The sequence below is a fragment of the Apostichopus japonicus genome, chromosome 10, assembly GCF_037975245.1.
Source record: "Apostichopus japonicus isolate 1M-3 chromosome 10, ASM3797524v1, whole genome shotgun sequence".
NCBI classification, from domain to species: domain Eukaryota; kingdom Metazoa; phylum Echinodermata; class Holothuroidea; order Aspidochirotida; family Stichopodidae; genus Apostichopus; species Apostichopus japonicus.
The window spans coordinates 4,071,357-4,094,157 of record NC_092570.1 but is presented as its reverse complement, the minus strand read 5'-3'; the positions used below and the strand labels follow the sequence as shown (position 1 = coordinate 4,094,157).

At 35.5% G+C, this 22,801-nt stretch overlaps 3 protein-coding genes across 7 annotated transcripts in view; 2 read left to right on the top strand and 1 right to left on the bottom strand.

Annotated features, from left to right (window-relative positions):
* The window catches only part of LOC139974808 (peroxisomal ATPase PEX1-like), a 31,650-nt gene extending 23,038 nt beyond the window's left edge, over nt 1-8,612 (top strand). Inside the window, exons 19-20 of the mRNA XM_071982243.1 lie at nt 484-683; nt 1,444-8,612. Coding sequence (XP_071838344.1) covers nt 484-683; nt 1,444-1,525 — 282 coding nt within the window. The 3' untranslated portion in view covers nt 1,526-8,612. The remainder of the gene's footprint in view (nt 1-483; nt 684-1,443) is intronic.
* Nucleotides 8,613-10,398: 1,786 nt separating this feature from the next.
* On the bottom strand, nt 10,399-14,404 carry LOC139974809 (ribonuclease P protein subunit p38-like). Of its 3 annotated transcripts, none has more exons than XM_071982244.1 (5): nt 14,177-14,404; nt 13,315-13,365; nt 12,285-12,398; nt 11,478-11,700; nt 10,399-11,098 (listed from the first exon to the last, which is right to left on the bottom strand). In XM_071982244.1, exons 1-5 carry the CDS (start codon nt 14,275-14,277, stop codon nt 10,646-10,648), a joined length of 942 nt encoding a protein of 313 aa, XP_071838345.1. In that variant the 5' UTR covers nt 14,278-14,404; the 3' UTR covers nt 10,399-10,645. The 3 variants fall into 3 exon arrangements, with proteins under 3 accessions (XP_071838345.1, XP_071838346.1, XP_071838347.1); XM_071982245.1 differs by having other exon boundaries at nt 14,157-14,278; XM_071982246.1 differs by having other exon boundaries at nt 13,299-13,365; nt 14,177-14,220.
* A 1,104-nt stretch (nt 14,405-15,508) lies between these two features.
* Nucleotides 15,509-22,801, top strand: LOC139975012 (trafficking protein particle complex subunit 1-like). Of its 3 annotated transcripts, none has more exons than XM_071982603.1 (5): nt 15,509-15,661; nt 17,376-17,508; nt 18,064-18,134; nt 19,557-19,695; nt 20,509-22,801. In XM_071982603.1, exons 2-5 carry the CDS (start codon nt 17,410-17,412, stop codon nt 20,620-20,622), a joined length of 423 nt encoding a protein of 140 aa, XP_071838704.1. In that variant the 5' UTR covers nt 15,509-15,661; nt 17,376-17,409; the 3' UTR covers nt 20,623-22,801. The 3 variants fall into 3 exon arrangements, with proteins under 3 accessions (XP_071838704.1, XP_071838706.1, XP_071838705.1); XM_071982605.1 differs by having other exon boundaries at nt 15,522-15,640; XM_071982604.1 differs by lacking the exon at nt 15,509-15,661 and adding an exon at nt 15,678-15,838.

Here is a 22,801-nt window from a genome sequence, read left to right as displayed (position 1 = left end):
TAATAAACAATAATTTTCTCCCAAATCCTGTGAAAAGTCCTCTCTTTCATAACTTGTAGTACCACTTTTTTGGCATATTTCCCACCGTTCCTCCAAGTTCCTCTGCCACCCCCCTCCCCAGATTCAAAACTTTTGTGCAACCCATGGCCTTAATAGAACATTCTCACTGCTTTCCGAAGATGGTAACCTGGAATCATTAAAATCTTGATGTCAAAAAGCTTTAACTCTGTTAAAGTGTTTTCAACTTTTTTGCAACTTTCTCATTGTCAAACACCATCTTACCAAAGTTGGAAAATAAAATTATACTTAAAGATACGTTACTTTTATGCTTAAGGATATTGTTTTCTGAGTTTTGCAACCTTATCGTTGTCAAAACTCACCACATGGAAGTTGGAAATGTTTTTGAAAGTTATATAATTCAGATATCAGGATTTGTTTCTATTGACTCAATAAGTACTATATCTTATAATTTGTATTCTCCAGGTGGACACCATCACTACAAACTACTTGAAGCAGAGACGAACATTTGACCTGGAAGAGCAACTAGGGAGTGACGAAGAACAAACCGAACACAGGGTCAAGAAAGAACCTTTGATAAAGATAACCCAAGGTCATCTCATGGGTGCAAAGAGGTCCATGAAGCCCTCTGTGTCTGCCATAGAAAGAGAGAAATATAGTAGAATGTAAGTCCTTTAGTTTATCGGTTTATCCTGAATGATTTGTGGCTCCAATATTTGTCTGAAAAGTTTCTTTCTTGGAATCGATGATGTTTTCTAGACAGTTGCCGGAAGAAAATGTAAATGTTACTGATGCAAAACTTTGGAATAAGCAAAGGTTAAAGGAATATGAGATGTTTTTTTGTATCAAAGTATATAAAAAATATGTTGAAATTTTTTTGGGGTTTTTGTTTTGTATCTTGAATGAAATGTTAAACAACGTAAGTCTGTGAAACTAGCATTTTCAGAAAGAGAGCTGAAATATCATTCAAGAGTGCAGTGATTAACATCTGTCCCAACACTCAGCATTTGGAGCCTGCAAATGGTCGTCAAGTCTAAGAAAATAATCTGCATTTACCCGGCATTCTCACCATAATATGGATCTGGCTGTTGAGGGTCATCAGTATGGAATTATTAGCAATTTCTACCCAACTGCTAAAAGTTTTGAGACAGCAATTTTCCAAGAATGCTCAGTTTCCTCCAAATTATTCCCAGACTTGGATGATGGTTTTAAAATTTAGAAATTAATTGTGTAAGTGATGGAAAGCTTTTTGAAAGTGACTGTGAATGCTTGTGAAAAATGTGACTTTCTAGCATAATTGGTGGATAATACTGTTGACCTACTCGAGTGAATGTAAATCTGGTCACCCAGAAAAGTTACAGTTGCAGATAAGTTCCTTACCAAACATCAGTTTAACATCGTTTAACATCGCTTGCTTCGTTTCAGATATCAAGCCTTCGTGGAATCTCGTGGAGGAGACTTTAAAACAAACGAGGGCGGTAGTCAAAAGAGAGCTACGTTAGCATGAGTGCATTTGCGAAGACGAAAAGCCGACAATTCGTGTGCTTGGTAACCTAAGAGTACTTAAATGTACACAGCAAAGGTGATGAGGCCTAACCACTCGTCAGTGTGTTTATTTTGTGTGTATCCTATGTGTACCTCTCTCTACAGACCTAACTTGTTAAAATCAGAACATGTGGACAATATTTTAATATAAATTTACTATATATGTACTATCCCACCTATTTTTGTGTTTTTTTTCTGTATCTTTTTCTCCCTAAAATTTTCAAATTGTCATTCTGTGAGTACATTTTGTACCTTCTTCCCTTGTCAAAACAAGTAGGACATGTTTTGTGCTGAAAACACACAAAATGATTGGATTTATGAAAGTAAGTTTAGTCTTTGCTTTCTTCATGAAAGTGTTTTGACTTCTTTTTGAACTTTGACTAATTTTCATTTCTTACATCCTAATTACTGTTCAAGGTGGTCAGCAGTATTACTGTCGTTTTTTACCAACAGCCAGAGAAAACTCAAATGATTTATTTGGATAAACTGTAAGATGAAATATGACAATCGTTATGGAAACAATCATTACTCTGTTTCTTCCGAAGAGTCAAAAGTTTTTTTTTTTTCCATGAAGTTACGAGATACCAATGAATGTTTTTAAAGTTATCATCAGCTTCTCTTTGGAATGCCAAAATGGACGTTATTTAAGTCACTAAAATTGTATGCACAAACCCTTCTTCGGCAACCAACTTTATGACACATACTTCCTTATGGCAATTGATTATGACCTATGTTGCCTTGGAATTATTCCGTTAGTTTCATTGCTGAATGCTGCCATCATTTTGTGTTACTATGATAACTCAGGAGGAGATGTTTGCAATCTTAATATTATACTCAAAATCCCTTAATTACTTTTGTTGTTAGTTTTTTTGTTTGTTTGTTTAAAGTTACCTTTACTCTTGTCATCCCGTTCGTTTTTATTTATTTTTTTTTACTTCTTAGGGCAGTTTTGAAGTTTATTCTATCTCGTAATAAATTGTTCCTCTTCTAGAGAACGGTCAAAAATGTTGATTTTATTTTATTTTTTTCCAGGGGACCACAGCACTTTGATAATTTCCTACTACCTCTGGCTATAAATTACACTATTTGATGTTGTTTTTACTCTATGCACGTATGGGCTACTGCAAATATAACCAATTTAGTACTCATAAAACTACTTAATTTATCATGTATCTATAAATGGATGCATCAGTAGTTTTGTATCTAGATGCAATAGCATTTCGATTTTTGCGGCTGTTTATCGTATTATTAAATGAAAATATTATCAAAACACCCTGCAAATACATAAGTCTAGACATAGTCAAAACTCAAAAAACCTGTAGGCATACCGCACCCAATAACCCGCTGCATAACAGACTCACTAATTATCGTAAAACTTACTAGGATGTAAATTATTCCATACATAGTTAAGGTCTGCCCAATGAGGAACAGAAGTGCAATGAATCGAATTAAATATATTTAGTAAAATAAAAAAAAAATTCTACTTACCTGTCCCTACACCAAAATTGCACTCCTAGTTTTACATCTGTACTAAATTAAGTGTTGTGTTAAACTGCAGTACCTTCCCATTATAAATTGGTGGTATGGTCAGTATGTACTGAAGGTGAATTGGTAATAAATTGCTGAGGTATTTTGTATCAAGACTTATTGCAGTTAATTTAAATAGATGATATCTTAGATGAAATTGAAGTTTAATAGCTGAAAGGCACATCGTGACTGGGCATTAAAAATGTCTTCGTTTTTCACATATTTTCGATTCTTTTTCGAGTTAAGCCTTCCATCAATTGAAAATAATACCAGAGAAAGGTTCATTTGGGTCAGGCGCTATGTTTGAAAGAGAGGGACATTGAGAGGAAGGTTGCTGGATCCTGCAGCCAGGCTGGGTAAGATGTAATCTTTTGTGCCGTTCAGTTTCACACAACAAGCACTGCTGGTCTGCAGAGATTACCTCAGTTCTTTGCCATATTGATTGCAGCCTTGCTGCAGGGTATCTTGCAGCTGCTGCAGCTTTTACCGAAATGATAATTATTGTCATGAATATGCAAATGAGTGGATGTCAAACAGAAAAAGCTTGTACGTCGAATGTTTGAGAGAAATTTACTGGAAATGAAAGGAATCGTAGGAATTGTAAAGTAATGTGTGATAAGTGAAAAGATGAACTAAGATTGTTATTTTCATTAACAACAGTTATGCCATAAAGTTTGTTTTTTATTGTTGTGTCACTAATTAAAAGTGATGTTTTGAAACTTGGTATGTAATTTCCATCATTTAAATGCTTGAACTGAAATCTTTTTAATTTTTGGGAAATGTAAGCCCTGTCGCTTGAACATGTATATAAAGTATTGAATAATTTTTTTTATGAAGATAACAAGGAGAGTGTACTGTAGAAGGATAGGGTAGGGGAGGTGGAGATGGTTTGGCAAGGGCTTGATAATGCCACTGTTATTCTGGACTGCATCCTTTGCCTTGAATACTATTTGTGATCCGTTAGCAAATATTGCTTTGATGTTCCGTCAACTTTTATGCATGCGGGCAATTCTTCGACTTTAATATGAAGCAAGTAGATTGAAATGTTAAAAGGAATCATTTGCAAGCCAGATGTATTAAATTTTAGTCCACGGAAATAAAGTTCTTTGACATAAAAAAAAGGAAAAGAGAGAATAAAAAACTTTGTAAAAGCAATATTTTTGCCAATAAAATTTAGCTTCCTTTGTTTTGTATCCGTAAAAAAGTTATATGTTACTTTATCAATTTGTATATTAAAGGGAAACAGTGTATCGGAACAATTTCTACGTCAGTATCCTTGTGTAAATAGTTTTATAGATGCATACTAACAAGTAATTTTTGATACTTTTTTTGATGCATATTAATCCTTTGAACTCAAGTCATTAATGTAATTATAGAGATGCAAATATGAAGGTCCTTAAATAAGAAATGTCCTCATCCATAAGTGTATTGCTAATGTTATCTAAACATTGCTAGTTCTGCTGATAACTTTAGCACCATCGCATAATGGTACGTTGTCAATCCGATAAAGATTCTCTTATTGAAAAACATCGAAACTTGATGTCAAAGGTCAATGTTTTAGCTGGTTTGACCAATCCGATACAGAATCTCTTATTGAAAAGCATCGGGTCTTGCTATCAAAGACCCATATTTTATCGAGTTTGACCAAGTTGCTATTGGTCAATCTTTCTTTTTCAAGAAAAGAAATATAAGCTCCCATTTAATTTAATTTTTTTTTGTATTGAAAATTTAAAAAATATGTTTGGGATATATTCTTGGATATATTCTTCACCAGTTATCATTGCGCCACACTTTCGCCAACTTTTCACCGGTAAATATACTCTTAGAAAAGTGTAGGTGTAAGTTACATCAAAGAATTTATGCCTTTGTTATTATTAACTTACCTTTGAAATTGTTACTCCAAAGATTTTATTTTTACTGGTGTCATGACTTGTAACTCATCTACAAATTATGCTCCGATTGTAAAGACCTATATCATAAATGTGTATCCTTGACTTTCTTTTGGTGATGTTCTATATATTATTAGTCCATCTTTAATCGCCAGGGAAATATACTATCAGTATGGAAACGTAATATTCTTGTAACGTATGGCAGTATGTATGCCAGAATTTATTGCTCGTTTTTATCTAACCCAGTTCTCTTCGTAAAAGCATGTCTGTTTGCTTTTTCTTTCAGTACTTTGAAAAGTGATAATATAATATTATATCAGAGAAAAGAGGACTTTATGATTTTATGAAAGCAGCTTCTGGAATGTAATTTTATTTAAAATTTATGCATAGAGATGCAGATATGGTGGAGTGGGAGGAAGAGTGGGTCCTATCAAGGCCAAGATGCTGAAGTACCAAAAAGAATCTCAAGCTATTGAAAAAGTGGGAAAAGTAATTCAGAAACATCCATCCATCAAATATTCTGTATGGCAGGGAAGATAGTACGCTTCCAGAAGATTTCTTGATTATCCACGTAAAATATGTATCGTTTAAACAGAAACTTGACATAAATTTTCAAGTGAAGGTTTTGTCAGCATTGCCTTTCCAATTGCCAGAACTATTCAACAGTACTTCTTCTGAGGAGGTTCCGACACTTCAAAAAGATCCCAACACGGAGGAATATGTATAAAAGATAAAAGAGTGTGCTTGATGATTCGTTCCCAGCAGACTTATATTTAGAGACGGGAATATGGAAACACAGTTAAGACAGGTAAAGACAAGCCCAGATAGGATGTATTAGTGAATTGGACCATTAAACAATAAAGAGACTAGTTAAGGAAACAGACTAATTGGCAGAGGGCTGAGAGAAAGAGGGTTGAATGAGCCACAGATCTCCAAAGAAGACAATGTTATAAGAAGGAAACATCAGACACTCTCTTAAATTTTACACATTGTAATAACTACACAGGCTTTGGCAGTTTTATATTTTGTTCGTTAACAGCTTTCCCTATAACACAAAAGTGATATAAGCGAGTAAAATTAGTGAAGCAAATTTATTCATGATTATTTTGTGTCGAAGTTTTGAACGCTGGTGCTCCTTCACTTTAATTTTTTTGTTAGTGACAATAAGTGGTAGATCACAAACCCTTTTGAGGGTTTGAAATATTCACGAATATCATACATATTCATGAATATACATATTCATGAGTATACATATTCATGATATCATACATATTCACGAACATGAATATTTATGAAAATGTATATTCACGAATATACATATTCATGATATCATACATATTCATGAATATACATATTCATGAATATACATTTTCATAAATATACATATACATGAATATTCATGATATCATACACATTCATGATATCATACATTATCATTGTTGAACTTGAATTTCATGCTGATTGAAAAAAAAAGATTTTATTGCAGAAAACAATCAGATTCATTGGATGATAAATTCATAGTAGATTTAGGCAGCAACTCCTTGGATCTTCATTTTTCCATCCTTCCTTTTTTCGGCAGTCATGTTTTTTCCAACTTTGTTTGGCTCTGTAAACGAAACTCTGCAAACTAAAAGTAGATAACAGACTGATTGTGGATCACTCTTTTTGCTTATCGGTCTCGACTCTCTCGTGAATCTCCACCCGTACTCCGTGCAAAGTTACCAACGAATACATTTTCAGAGAGGATTTATTTTTTTAATCTGTTGATGTTAATGGTTTTCTTTTATTTTTTGTGTGCAGTATTAAACATTTTCCAATTTTATCTACCAATGTTGCAAGAATCTCCTGCCAACATGGCTGCATGTTTTTCAATTTGAAGTCATAGTTGTGGAACCTTTCTGAGAAAGGTGACTTCTAAATGAAAGATGTATTTAATTGTATTGTGTGGTGCAGCGTTGGGTGGGGGTACAATGAAGGGCAAACTCAAATCAGAATGACGTTCACTAAGTTTAGTACTATCAAAGAAAGTCACACAGAAATGTTTCAGATTTTTGTAGATTTAATCTCTGACTTTCAGTGCACTGTTAAACATCTCTTGTGGAGTGGCAAACACTTGCAACAATAAGGGGAAGGACAAGATTTTCCACCTTTAGCAACTTATATGCTACAGACATTCATGGGATTTAAGAATGGTTTGTGAATATTGTAGGAGTTTAAGATGAAAGCATTTAACAAATTTGCCAACTCAAAAAAAAAAAAAAAAAGTTATATTCTTGGTGCTATTTTGGGGACGAAAGAAAACACGTTTTGTCGTTGTTTGTGAAGATTGTCATTTTAATTTGTGAAAGCTGAGTAGAATGTTGCAATGTGAATTTTGGAAAGTGTTTTGACTTCATGCAGTGAAGACATTGATGACGATCTGATTTGCATGTTAAATTTTAAAAGTATTGTCTTGTTTTTCAAAATGAAGGCTTTATAAATTGAGTTATAATAAATCATATTAAATATTCAGGATAATTTTGTGGTTATGAATAATTTGTTCTATATTTCTTCAATTATGAAATTCCTATGACATGATAATTACTATGCTTTGAACTAAACAGCTCATCATCCTTTTGCAATTTTCAGCAGAACAATCCATTAAATTGATTATAATAATAGCAATTTTTTAAATCTCCCTGACTTCTTACTATTTGGTCATTCACAGAAAAATAATGCTAACGTATTGTTTATCAGAAAATATTGAATATTTGACATCTTTCATGGTAATTTCAAGATTGGTGAATTCTGTGTATTGTAAACTACTGACAAAAAAATTCTCTATGTACCAAAATTGCTTTAAACAAATTTCCATATCTGTGTGTGCAAACATGTTTGGTACGTTATATCAGTGTGTTGCATAACACTGGATAAGTTATAGTTCTGTGCTGTTGAGAGTGGCTTGAGGTACTAGCAAAAAATGTGATGAAGAGAATGGTCACATAAAGCATTTTGAAGTAGGGAGATACAGGGACATAAATGGAATTTTTACATTTACCTAAACTTTAAATAATAATTTAAAATTGTGTGGTTTATGTTGAAGAAACCTTTGGTCTTCAAGTTGTCAATAGAAATGACTTATACCGTTCCACATGTTTTGGGTTTGACAAGCTTCGGACTAGATAAAAGACATATTTTTAGCGACCAAAGAGTTTGACAAGAACTGATATACAAGCATACTAAGTCTGAGTGATTTAGGAATTAATGATTTTTATTGCCATGTATTACTTAAAAATCTATCTCACACCTATTTTACAGTCACATTGAACCCCTGAAATGAATATCAAATTAAATTCAATCACATATAACATTATTTAAATTTTCTCTTTCGTTCTTAAATTTCTTATTCTGATTATTTTCTTTACAATTACTTCTGTTCTCACTTCGAAACATTTTCCTTACTGTCTGTTTGGTGAGCGTACTATGTCCAAGGATGACATGTTTCAGGGCAAATTTTTTAAGGATTTTCTTCTGGCTGTCCCTCGGACAACTTTGTCCAGGTGGACCATAGGCCTACCAGTATTTTTGTTATATTTTCAGTATCTGCAAAGTATGAGAGGGTGATACCCGTTTACCACTTTAACTTTTTTTTTTTTAAATTACAATTCAATCTGAATTTGATGTAAACAACTGTGCGTCTTCTTGGACGACCTTCAAAGCTGACTCTGGCCGTCCGAGGAGAAATTTGATCGTCTTGGACGACTATTAAAAATATGCCCCCATGTTTACGGACTTTTTCATCTCTTTTGATATTGATTACTGCAGTGGAGTTTATTATAAGGGTGCAATGAGATATTATATTTACATTAAAAAATTTGAGTGGGATTTGCTCAAAGGAGGATAGTTAATAAAGATTAATAGACAACAAGAAATATTGTTCCCGAGTTGTTATTTTTGAATGTCTTTTATTTCACCACGGTGCTCTTTAATACCTGACCACTAAGTGTTGCATAATGTAATGCTTTACTTGTAGCAACGTTCATAGCCTTGCCTCAGCTTATGTCACTAAGAAAAGTTCTGAAGTTCTTCACAATTACAAAATACCTTCCAAAAGGACATCGAAACAAGAAAGCCATGAGCCTTGGTGATTCCTTGCCACATTTCAAAAGAAAAGATCTCGTTTTAATAAATAAGTTCCACACAACTCATTACTGAAGCTCGACTTTTGGAGTTTACAATATGTTGAGACTAAGCTCTGTTGACTGGAAGTGACCTTGTGACCTGAACTAGATAACAGTAGCATTGTTACAGTCAAGATGGTGGATGCAAAGTTCACCTACTGCATGAAGTTCATGCAAACAACATTTAACATGTTTATAACAATTGGAGATTCTTTGTTCTGTAAACCTCGGCTGACAATGGACATCTTGAGGAAAAAGGACATTTCGGAAGACCTATTAAAGGGCTAAGGAGGAATATCAATAACCCGTTAAGTGCAACTAGTCTAGAATAAATAGAATCTGTTTATTTTATGCATGACTGTAAGAGGTACCAACTTCTGTGACCTTTGAACCTTATTCCGAGCAAATAACAACTTCATGCTTAATAGTTGAATGTTTCTAGTCACAATTGCCAAAATTTCTGTAGTTGCAAAATTAATTTAGATGATTAAAAAAATTGGAAAAGAACTGTTTTTCCAGTACATATTGCTATATCCACTGAAATAAATAAATAAAAATAATACATAAATTTTAACATGCATTAAATCAACTTGCACTGACACGATGGCATTTAAACACAAAATGGTTTAATTTTGATATAAAAAGACGACCATAAAACATCTCTTTACACAGACCTGCCAAAACTCAGTCTTAAAGACAATCTCATGCTATCCAGCTTTACACGTGCTTATCTCACAGCAATTTTTATTCTAATCTGATTATAAATGTGGCACGTGTATGTTTACATGCATTGGGAACGTGGAGAAAGTTCACTTCATTTTCCCAGATACAATTGCATAAAATGCCTATTGGGATTTCATGTAGCCTATAATATTGTCCAGGAGATGTGCATTACCTTTGCTATCATACACTTTATATCGCTTTCATGTTTCAGTTGAATTTGCCCAATTTTCCATATTTTTTTACTAATCTCTCAATTTTTGAAAATGATTAAAGAGAGTGAAGACCCGCGCACAAAGTAACGTCTCATGCCGGTTATCTGACCTAGTTTCGAATGAGGTGTAACAAAATTGTTCGACTCCACCATCGATCCCAGAAAATACACACACAGCTTGCTACCATCGGTAATTAGACAACAGTGTACAGTCAATACATGCAGCTACAGTCAATACCCACAACACAGTGTACATAGCAGCCATGGACATCTCAGGTCTAGATAACAAGGTATCACGTTTCATTACTGTCTGCATTTTGTAGCGACAAGAAAGAAACTTCACTTGCAAGCAACGGAAATTTAACTTTTTTCAGAGGCAGCACACGGTTTTGGGCGAGTCTTCAATGCCTTTAAATCTTCCTTTTTTTGGGTGCAAAACACAGGTTGGTAGGACTCCCTTTACAGAAACTATCTTTCACAGCTTTCCACCAAGAAAATAGCACCTTCTCCAAGCCAGTCTTATCTACGTTATTAAAGTTTCATTTTCTACCTCGAACTGTTCTTGATAAGTGTCACTTCCTTGCATCTTTCTTCCTCAATTTCTTTTTTGTTTTGTCTCCTTTTATGATGTGCATGATATTAGCAGTATGATATTTCATGCTCTGTTTTATCGACCTCGTCGCATTCCGGCTCTCCTTTGAGACCGTTGCCTCTTCGGCTGCGAAAGGACTCTCCAGTACGTGGTCCACTTTGACTTTCTTTGCCGGCTCGGAACCGTCATCCAGTTTTCGTTTCTTGCTGTCGTTTGAAACGATTTTCACTCCTGGCATTTCTTCGGATGTGAGTTTATTTACTCCGTTCGGAAACACTCTCTCTGTTAGCTCTCCTACCTTTCTCATGAGTTCATCTTCTGTGTGTAACCATGGTAACACTATGATAGATGTTACCTCTCGTATTCTCTGAACCAATCTAACGATATTCTGGAATGTTGCTTCTGTTAAGTTTGCTGGACACTGAGAGGTTTTCTGTCAAAGAAAAAAATAAAACCCCCAAAAATGAGCCGCTACAATGAAACATAATGTAACATTTAAGACATTTCACACATTTTCAGACCAAACAGGTGGAGTAACATCTATTTCTGTTTGTCTTTATAAATACCAAAAATTCCGGCTCTTCACTTCTTCAGATTAACAAAGTTAATGTTTTATATATATACCATTTTGCTCAAACGGTTCAGTGTGACTAACTATTTCATCCTTTTTTAATGTAACTTCCTATTGCAATCCATCCACATGCCTATATTTGTTACAAACCTTCAATCCCAATTCCACGAATGAAAATAAATATTAACATTGTCGGGTCAGTTCATTTATGACACATATTGTTTGGCTGTAAATTTGTTACCTTGAAACCGATCACGGACACGCAATGTATATTCATAGGTTTGCGAAGTCGCTCTCTCATCTCTGGTAGCACGCAAACAGGAGTGTTCCTGGTTGCACTCAGAACCTTGAGATGATCTGTTAACACTGCTTCAGCAGAGTTTGGCTTGTTAAGTACCACTGCTTCAAGTTGGCCTGTCTCTAAACACTTTGTCACTTGATTTATACCGACAACCATGAGAGATCTGCAGGAAGGAAAGAGTGCAATTATAGTGGGGTGACAGGTGTCTAATTATGCTAATCAATGCAAGAGTAACCTTCCGTAAAGTATACCATTTTACATGACATTTGATTCACAATGAGTGATAGGCATGTTAAATGCTACAGAGGTTGGGGGGGGGGGTTGTTTGAGTTATTAGAGCTTCTAACACAATGGGTTAATATCAACAACAATGTTTTGACTGGGGGAGATCATGTCATAATTTAGTTACTAGCCTTACAGGACATCTAATCATTGCAAATATTTTAATCGTGAATATCACAACACCAGAATACCTTACTGTACCTCTTTTCTTTCCTTTGTTTTTATTCTATTATTTTGGTCTCTTGTGTTGCAATATGAAATTTCAACACTTTTTCTCTCAAGCCATCTTTCTAATGAATGATAATCTTAAAATTCTGCAAGTACTGTATAGTCACCTTAAACTTTATATGCTGGTAATTTAATTAAAATGATTTGTCATTTGCGTTCACATTTCTAGAAACTCCTACTGCAGTTCCTCGAAGCTATGACACCAACCAACTTTTAGTCTAGTACTACATTACTCACCTTAAAGCTTTAACAATAGCCCTATTTTCATCATCCCCCTCAACATCCTCTCCTCTTTTCCTCTTTTGGCCCAGAGTTTTGACAGAAGCGAATGGAGGTAGGTCTGTGAACATCCTGGGGAAGGAAAAATAAATTGTCCAATTTGACATGAGTTCAATCATGATCATACAGTACATTTTTCATAATTCTCCTTTTAAGGTAAAAAATTCCAACGGATCTTGACTTAGCATTATTTAACTTCACCTGCAGAATGACTAATAAATTTCCTTCATGTTGCACAACCTGGGTAAAAATTTGTGGAAATTAAACTCTCTTTCTTACATAGAGCAATATTACTTAAAGGCATTGAAGACTCGCCCCAAACCGTGTGCGGCCATCTGAATAAGTTAACTTTCTGTTGCTTGCAAGTGACGTTTTGTTCGTGTCGCTACAAAATGCAAACAGTACAGTAATGAAACGTGATACCTTGTCATCTTTAGCTGGACCTGAGATGTCCATTGCTGAATCGTTTGCACACAGTGCTGTGGGTATTGACCGCAGCTGTATGAACTGACTGTACACTAGTGTCTAATTACCGATGGTAGCAAGCTGTGTGTGTGTATTTTCTGGGATCGATGGTGGTGTCTAACACTTCTGTTACACCTCATTCGAAACTAGGTAAGATTATCGTCATTAGACGTTTCTTTTTGCGCAAGTCTTCACACCCTTTAAGTACTGACTTGCCAAGTTTATGAATATTAAGATGGTGGAACATAGCTGGATTGTGTCATCTCATCAAATGGCTTAGAACCTAACTCATCGATGTTGCATGGATCAGATTTGAGCTGTTTTCGGGAAGTCGTCCATGACAGTTATCTCTATCACATAGGCCAGTGATGATGGTTAGGGATTTGTGCCTCATTTATAATATTCAGTTATAAGTTTTGCTGATGGTTTCAAAGATGTTAAATATCACTAGGAATATCAATTAATTAATTTGGCAGTTCAAGAATAACTTATTGGCCTATGTAGAACCTTTAAAATATCTTACCTCTCTAAACTCATCAAAATTTCAGACTCAACATGATTTGGTAGTTGTACCCTACGAGAAAAAAAAACATAAAAATGTGAAAGTTTTCCATGTGTGATTACATTTTATGCATATCATCCTGATCTCAACTAATATATATCTGCAACATGTATATTTAATGTCAAAAATAATTGTGAGCAATTTGCTTAAATAGTTATTGGTGATGATTCAAAAAGAAAATTAGAAATGTAGTACATAAACCTAGTAAACAAATTCTCCCTTGAAGTAAGGCTGGATAACCACTTTTAGTCTAGGCTAGTGGTTTATAACACTGAAGTGCATGTGTGACAGCTCCAACAAAAAGGAAATTAATGTATGTGAACATTTCACAACATTCATTAGTTCATATTTCATTTCAGAATGATTGACAAAACTCAAAAGAAGTATGACTTACACACTCAGAAGATCTATTTACCATTAAATGTCCTGTGACTGGTGTTAGTACTGTACATATCTGATACACACTTTATAAACTTCACTGGCCATTTAACATTAATACAATACAAGCTAGCCTACCAAGTACCAGTTATCAGAGAGTGCTTTTAAAACACTCATCCAATATGTTACACTTCATGATATCACACGTAGGTCTTATTATTCAAGGGCTGTTAATCTGTACCTTCATTATAGATTGCATAAAACCAAAACTTCTACAGTAATCGTTTGCCTTGTATAATGTATTTCTCTCTTTGATACCTCCCTGTGTCAAAATGTTCCCAAACTTTGCTAACAATGCAGTTAACTTTGGGGCTACATGCACCCCTAGACAAGATATTCCAGCTTAGGGCTACTCTGACACTCACATGTGCATGAATTGTCTTACCAATGGATGTTGAATGCATATGGTGACGCCAATGTGTTCCGTAATTTATTAGCATTGCGTATGGTTCTTGATCCAGTTGGAACTGTTGCTACAGCCATCATCTTCAATACCTTAATGCTAATATTTGAAAATACTTCTTTGGTGACATTTATTCTACCAGCATCACTGTGCTAGGGCTACGGGCTGTCAGACCAAGGTAGACTACTATGTAGTACCAACCTGAAGCTATCCCAGGATTCATCACAGGATTCATCACAGGATTCATCACAGGATTCATCACAAGATTCATCCCAGGATGCATCCCAGGATTCAGATTTATTACCAGATTCATTCACCGGACTTATTAAGGCAGCGGGATGTACGTCGAAAAGTTCTTTCATTTTCATATTTCGTGACGCACATCGGGGGGGGGGGGGGTGTAAAAATGAAGTCAACGAAACTCCAGGAGAAATAGTCAGGAGCTACTCATGTCGCACTTGATGATACCCAGCCGGAAGTCACAACAATAATTCCCTGTCTCTTGATTTTATTCGGGCATCTCAGGATTCCCCCGCCCCCTCCCTTATAAAAAGAAGATAGGAGAACAGACTTCGTTTTAACCCCATTAACCTCACGTACAGTCAGTACAGTCAGTACAAACAGCTGCGGTCAATACCCACATCAAAATCATAGGCGTACGAGCCTAATTTGATTTGGGGGGGGGGGGGGGGCTGCAACGACTTGCCCGAAAAATATAACCAAATTTTTTGCGCGCTCCGTGCGCGTTCAACATGTTAATGTGCATATCATATAGACGTTCATCGGTTATTACATCACATCCCAAACACATACAATCATTTTCCGTGTTATTACCCTTCCATATTGGTTATAATTATTGTGGAGGTCGTTACAATAATAATGATAATAATAATATCAGTTTAACCATTGAAAAACACATTGCAAATTTTTTTTTTTCAGTAGGTGCCCGAAAAATTATCAGCATATTGCCCGAATTTTCACAACAATTTTTGGTTGGGGGGCTGCAGCCCCCAGCCCCCCGCCTCCTACGCCTATGAGCACAGTGTATAAACGATACAGCGATTGACATCTCTACCAGCTAAAGATAACAAGGTATCACGTTTCATTACTGTCTGCATTTTGTAGCGACACGAACAAAACGTCACTTACAAGCAACAGAAAGTTAACTTTTTCAGATGACCGCACGCGGTTTGGGGCGAGTCTTCAATGCCTTTAAAACTCTGCTCCACCTTTGGGAAGCAGCTCAGTAAGCGATTGATTGTGCCACAATCATAGTTTCACATAATGACTTAGGTTTACGTACATTTTTGAAGCATTTTTGTCGGTTTTGGCGTTCCATACATACATGGTCTGAAATAGAATGAAGGTGACACTAACTGATGACGGAAGGTGAAATTTATACAGTTTGGAGGCTTGCGAAACTGGTTTCCGTTACGAAGACTCAAGGTTATTTTTATTGAAGGAATTGTAAGCTAACGGAGTCATTAAATTCCATACCATTTTATATATATTTGTAGCAAGCACATCGCTGAGTGAAAAATTCTCACCGACTAATTATTAACATAGACCTATGCGTACGTCTCTGTCCAAGTAGTACTAGTTACTAATAGCAATACCATACCACTTCAGCGAAATTTGCTAACAGTAAGTAACAATGTATACATTTTAAGTCTGATGTTAGTAATGGTGTAAGGTCAAATATTCAAAGGTAGACATGATGTAAAGTTATAAATGACTTATTCCAGTCGAATGAACCTGATTAATGTAATATGAAAATACACCAAAAATACCATGCATAGCCTAAAGATGGAATTCACCAGCATAAACGCACTAGAGTGATCACAATCACAAGTGGTAGAAAATGTTAACATGGCGAAATGGCACTTTGTCTATGCAAAAAGAGCACATTTTCTATGGTGGAATGTACCAATGGCGGAATGACACGACCCCCAAACTGAAAATATATAGGAGGTGACCCCGTTGATCCTAGCCCAACTCTGTGCATGAACCTCACCGTAATAAATCTCAAAGGCTGCAATACTCCAGTATTGGTAAGAGATAAACTTTGAAGAATCAATCCTCCCAAGGGTTGCCAAGATTGTCATTGAAGTGAATTGAGAACTCTCATCGGTCCAAATTTGTTTAATGTTACTGTGACCCTTGATTGAATTGTGAACCATGGTTAAAGCACGGTTAGTCCAATTTTGATGCACTTAGTTAAGACTTGAACTGGCAAAGTTTACCAATAAATTGCTCTTTTTTCTACATATCTAGACATTGCAATATATGCTACCAGCATGCACATAATTTTCTTCATTTAAATTTTTTTTTTTAATGAAACTGGGCAATTTCTATTGCAGTAGCTTCTTGAAATATAGCAGGACATATTATGATGCAGTATACTTTAATACAACAGAATGTGTCTTGAATGAATTTCAATACTATCCTTTGTTTCAGTAGAAATATATACCAAGTACAATTAGACATATTTAGAAAGAATAAATGGGGATATTTCTTTCTTTATTTACATGGGACTCACACAAATAACAGTCTAGCTAGAGGTAAGTAAGCCAATGTCACAAAAGAAATAAAGCATTTGATTTGGATGTATATATGCCTTACAAATTTACATCATTGTTTTTTGTTTGTGAAAAAAAATATTAGGAAACTTGCTAGCACATTTTCATGCTTGGGTTACTTTCCATTACCGTGATCAAATCTCTGAAACTGCATTACAATAGGTCCATGGACTATACTCTAACACAACCTCTTGTGTTTTCATCCATGTGCTACACTACAAATACTAATCTATTTGGCTCACATGTGACATACAAGTAACAGTTCAATACTGACTTTTTACAGAACTCTATATGATGCTGATGTCGTTGGATTTTTATCTGTTATGTCTGTTTCTTATTATATACATGAATAGAAATTTTGGTCTAGCCTATGCTATGCATTGTTAAAGAGACCATTTCTGTTGATATTTTCCTAGGCCTACCTGCATGTGTCAGAGTCTGACATTGTGCATACCTGGTAAATAGAAGAATTATATGCCAAGCTTTTTTTCAACACATATTGCCCATACACTGAATACTTGCACAAGATTTACAAGATGATTTGATCAAGATATTAATATATATATATATCTATTCAAATATGTAAATTTTTCTTTTCAAAGTTTGTCAGATTACAGACTGGCTTTTACCTGAAAAATGACAATCTACAACATGTACATATTCGACCGGAATGGAACGTGCCTATTCTACCAGGAATGGCAGAGAAACAAAAGTTCGGGAATGCCACAGGAAGAGGTAGAATTTCTCTTACTTCACGTTATTTATTTGTTTTCTTCTTTGACGTGTATTTTGTTCCGTAAATGTTTCAAAATGATACTGTATTCTTTTCCTCGTCTGAAAGGTTATACAAAGCAATTCACTAACTTTCAAATAAGTTGTTGGTATTTCAACAGAGAGAAATTAAATTATGAAAGACTTAGGTAAAAGTATCAAGTAGCTCCACACTAAGCGATAATCCAAGCAGATCTTGTCAAATTTCAGATAGATATATATGTTAATGGTTGGAGTCGTTACTGTAGTTTACATTTCATAATTAATTACAAAATAAACCATTGTGCAAGGTTCATCTGAAACTGCTTGATACTACCAGACAGCAAGAAAGATCTCTTGATTTATCAAAATAGTAATAATTAAATGTAAAGCAAAGAAATTCACAGGGTGTCAGGTATAAATGTAAATGTCAGCTCCTTCTCCTTCAAACTCTTTGGAATATTTGTCTTTTCTCTTCATTTTGTCACAAGTTATACCGTATCATTTTTCTTCCATTTTCTTTGATCTTTTCACGTTCAGGAATTCAAGCTGATGTACGGCCTAATATTTTCCATCAAATCATTTGTCAGTCGAATGTCACCAGTAGATTTGTATCCTTTTTCTTAAAACATTGAAGCATCACCATGGTGTAGAAATGTATGGCCGAAAGTCTTGGTACTGTACTGTAACAGATGTTTTTACTTGCAGGGAACCTATAACATTTCTCAAAAGTTTATCCCTCAGTGTTCATGAAGTGATATCTAGGTAATTACCATTTAACTAATCTTTCTTGCATCAGATGAAATATTACAGTAATAATATAGACTTTGTACATGGCTTTAGTGTCTAATTGAATGTTATTGGAAATGGAATGTGGGTATTTGTCAGTCGAATGTCACCAGTAGATTTGTATCCTTTTCGGAAAACATTAAAGCTTGTAATGATGTAGTGAAGAATTAGACCATAAATATGGGTGTTCAGTCCCTTTTCAACTCCACACACAAAAGTATCAAGAGTATTTATATCCCAACCTTGCATGAACATCTACTGTAAGTACCGACCTCATTTTATAGCCTAAGTATACCTCAGAATGCATCATGGACTTACAACTTTTTTTTTTCTTGGGAAGGAACCAGACCCCTCCCCCAGTACCTTCCACGACCCAAGAGCCATACCCCCCGCCTTTATGAAGTTTTCATTTGGCTCTGGCTGTTCCATAAAAGTTCATCCCCATCATACATCTGTCAGTGGAATTTGCAACTTCGGACAAAAAATGCCGTTGAGTACGTTTTAGGTCATACAAATAATGCAGATTTTTTAATCAGTCCTTTAATTGGACTTGAAAGTACGTTTACAGAGTTGGAGAGAGGGAAGTGGAGGTAGGGTTGGGGTGAGTGGAATTGAAAGAGAGTCACTAACTGATGGCTCTACGTCTGGAAATCTCTCTCAGAACAGATATCATTGTTTAACGATGTTAATGCTCGGTTTCTTTGCTTCTCATCTTTTTCTGATCATCATGGGTGTAGAAACCTTGGGGGAGGGAGGGGGACAGGGGGACATATCCCCCTACTTTTGAGCTGTCGGGACATTACGTAAATCACCCCACTTGTAAAAAGACGAAGGTCACTTGGAAAATTCAGCACTGGCAATATCGTCCAATGTCTCACGAATACTGTTGATCTATGCGACAGAGGCTCTTGATGACAGTCACAATATCTGGGTTTGATAACAGCGACGAATTTGTTGTGGTATGACTGTATTCAGCCTCTGTGGGACGTCATCTTCGATTTGATCCGACTGGTTTCGTCTCCACCATCTCAGAAAAGCTCTCTGCGTCCGTGCTGATCATCATCACTCCCTATTGGTGTTTGGATGGGGCTAGTTTGTCTCAATATCTGGTGGTGATAGAGGGGGGGGGGGGGAAGGACCACAATCCGTATCTTGAAATCTTTTTTTAGGTCAATAGTGCTTTGTTTTGCTTCACACTTTCTGATGGATCAATTTATCTTCCTTAAATACATTTTCAAAATCAGCAAAGATGGATTCACAAATTTCAACACCAATTTTTACAAACTGCATTTCTTTGAGCCTCCCAGCGGTCTGAAGTTTGTCCTCAATACAAGTCTGAATGTGGAATCACTGAGGGAAAGTTTGCAATATACTTATAATTCTGTGAGTATTTATTCAAACCAACTTTTCACCTTAAAAGAATTGTACAAACATTTTTATTTCTATATGCATTGCTGTTTTGGGTTTGTTCTAGCCTTGACCATCCACATTGAGGTAATATTAGAGGTATATGCAGATAACTGCATTAGAGGGTGGTGTATAAGGGAAGGGAGGGGGAAGAGAAGGTTTCCCCCAAAAATTACAAAATATGATGGATGATTGTCCACTACCCCATTTTCCAACTTTATGGATAAGATACTTATTATAACCAACTAGCCTACAGTTTCATTATTCCCTGAAATTAGATCTTGAAAATAAAAACTTGAAAATAAACCTGGATAGCTTTCTTGATCAGGGCAACTGTCACAAACAAAATTTAAAACATAAATTTCTTCAAAAGTACAATAGTAGTTTGATTGTGGTAAGCCAAAAACAAAAATATCAGAGGAGAAATGTCTTTTTATTTTTTTTAATTTGGTGTGGCTTCTGTTACAATATGAAGAACAATATATAACAAAGTTTGTATCAATTGTTTTGTTTTAATCCTCCCTGGCAATGTGGAATGTGTTTATTATTACATTCATGTTGACTTAAAGATATCACTTTGTTTGGTGAAAGTACAATTAACGTGCGATGGTATCAGTTTCTACTTCTTCGTTAAATTTTCTTAAAATTGACCAATATATCAACCAGAATTATTCCTTTAAGTGTAATAAAATAATATGTAATGAGATCATTTAATTTGCAGTAAAGGAATCCATCACATATTTGGGAAATTTATAATTTCACATACTTGTCCGTCAATTTCGTTCCCAGATATACGTGGAATACGTAGTGAAAAATCCGCTCTGCTCGTTGAACGCCCCGATTAAGAGTGAACTGTTCAAAGAGAAACTCGACACATATATTCGCGGACTGCCAGCATTCTAGAAGCGATGAAACAGAAGTATCAACTAATTGCTGGCTGCAAATGTCCTCTGGGAGGAGAGACAGGATGCTGAACTGAATTTTCGGTCAAAGTGATTTCTCTGCGAGCCATCAAACATTAGGAAGAAGTCTTAAACGTCAGGTTGTGAATGCTTTCCTTAAAGTGGAGGAAATTACTGCTCGGCTGTCTTACATCTAACAGGAAATTTAATCCTGCGATGATCCATATTGCTGCAACTGTATTCTTATTAGGCAAATCTAGTTATACTTGACAGATATTTTTCATACGTTGCAGAAGAGCAAGTTTGGTATGTTCACACACATGGCAAGCAAGAATGCCCCCCCCCCTGCACACACATTGCAAGCAAGAATGCCTCCCCCCTCTTTCTTTTTTGGGTGCTTTCTCTTTATTTTCTTTTTTAATAAATGGAAATTATATAGTTGCTGTCATCTCATTGTACACTATGTGACTCTGTATCTTCTTCTCTTTTGTGGGGATGTAGGGGGTGGAGGGGGGTGGGGATAGTGGTACAAAGATTATAATGTAACTAAGTGATATCATCAACATTGAAATGTAGTTTACAAATCTTGTTCAAACTTCAACAATGAGATTTGTGTTACAAGAAGTTTCATTGGTTGCAGAAGAGCAAGTTTGCTATGTTCACACATATGGCAAGGAACGATGCCCCCCCCCCTCCTCCTTTTCTTTTTTCTTTTGCCAGTTTGGGTGCTTTCTCTTTATTTTATTTTTTAATAAATGGAAACTATGTAGTTTACAAATCTTGTTCAAACTTCAACACTGAATTTTGTGTTACAAGAAGTTGTTGACTCAGGGAAATGTTTTATAATTTTCTTGTACTGAATGAGATCACAGTTACTAGAAAGTACGACATGAAATTGAAAAATGATATCACAAAAATTTCATGAAAAGATCAACTTCTTTGCAGGAAACACTAAAAGTTGACAAATATTCTGTCACTTGAACATAAAGAAGAAGGACAAATAATCTATTTGGGAATTCCTAAATGTCAAGGTTAATCAAATATTGATACGTTACAAATTGATTAATAGCCACAATTTGTCAAATTTCCCTTGAAATTTGTAGTGCTTTATAGGACAATTATCAGAGTATTTTACAAAGAGATATCAAGAGATATTAACCTTGCAATTCATAATTGGCTTTGAGACAATTTCTCTTGTTCTCTCCCTCGCTCTCTCTTGTGCTCTGTACATGGGCGTTGTGGTTAAGGCAGTGGACTTGTGATCTAAGCATTACAGGTTCGAGCCCTGGCCAGATCATTGCGTGGTGTCCTTCGGCAACGCACTTTATATCCATTGCCTCTCTTCACCCAGGTGTATAAATGGGGACTTGCGAGGTGACTTGAAAATATAGTTGCGTGCGTCGGTTTGAGGCTGCACCCTATGGGAAGTCCCCCAGGGTACACGTGGCTGTGGTGCACTGTGGTGCCCCAGGAGAGATTGTTTGAATTGTGCACACTTTGGTGTGTAGGTGTGACAAGTTACCAATGACCAGGTTAAGTACAGCGCAGCCAGACCTTATTGTAAGTTGCGCTATATAAGAACTGTTAATTATTATAATTATTACATTTTCATCAATTTAAAGGTATATTTACAAGATATTTACAGGAGAGTTTAGGTCAAATGAAGGAAGTATGCCGACATTTTCGTCTTTTATCCAGAATTAAATTTGATGACAAAATTGGCAGTGAAAGATTTTTGCTGTCTTTCCCCCCTTTGGGGGGGGCGGGGGAAGAGGGGGTGGGGTAGGGGACGGTTCTCTTGAAAGATTGCTATCTACATTTTCTATAGTTTCAGCAATTTACAGGTTTATTTAGAGAGTTAAGGTCAAATGAAGGAAGTATGCAGACAGTTTCGTCTTTTATCCAGAATTAAATTTATTGACAAAATTGGCAGTGAGAGATTCAACAAAAGCATTTTGCCGTCTTTTCCCCCTAGTTTTTTTTGTGGGGGGGGGGGGTTGGAGGGGGTTCTGAAAAGATTATATATTTGCTTTGAAACTAACTGTGCTGCATTTGGTAGGATGAATTAAAAAAAATTGGGTCGATATATATGGGCTTGGTTAATAGGCTACAATTATGTGTTATAAAATGTAATCATTCCTAAGTGTATAATTCTATGTAATAAAGTCTAGAAAATATGA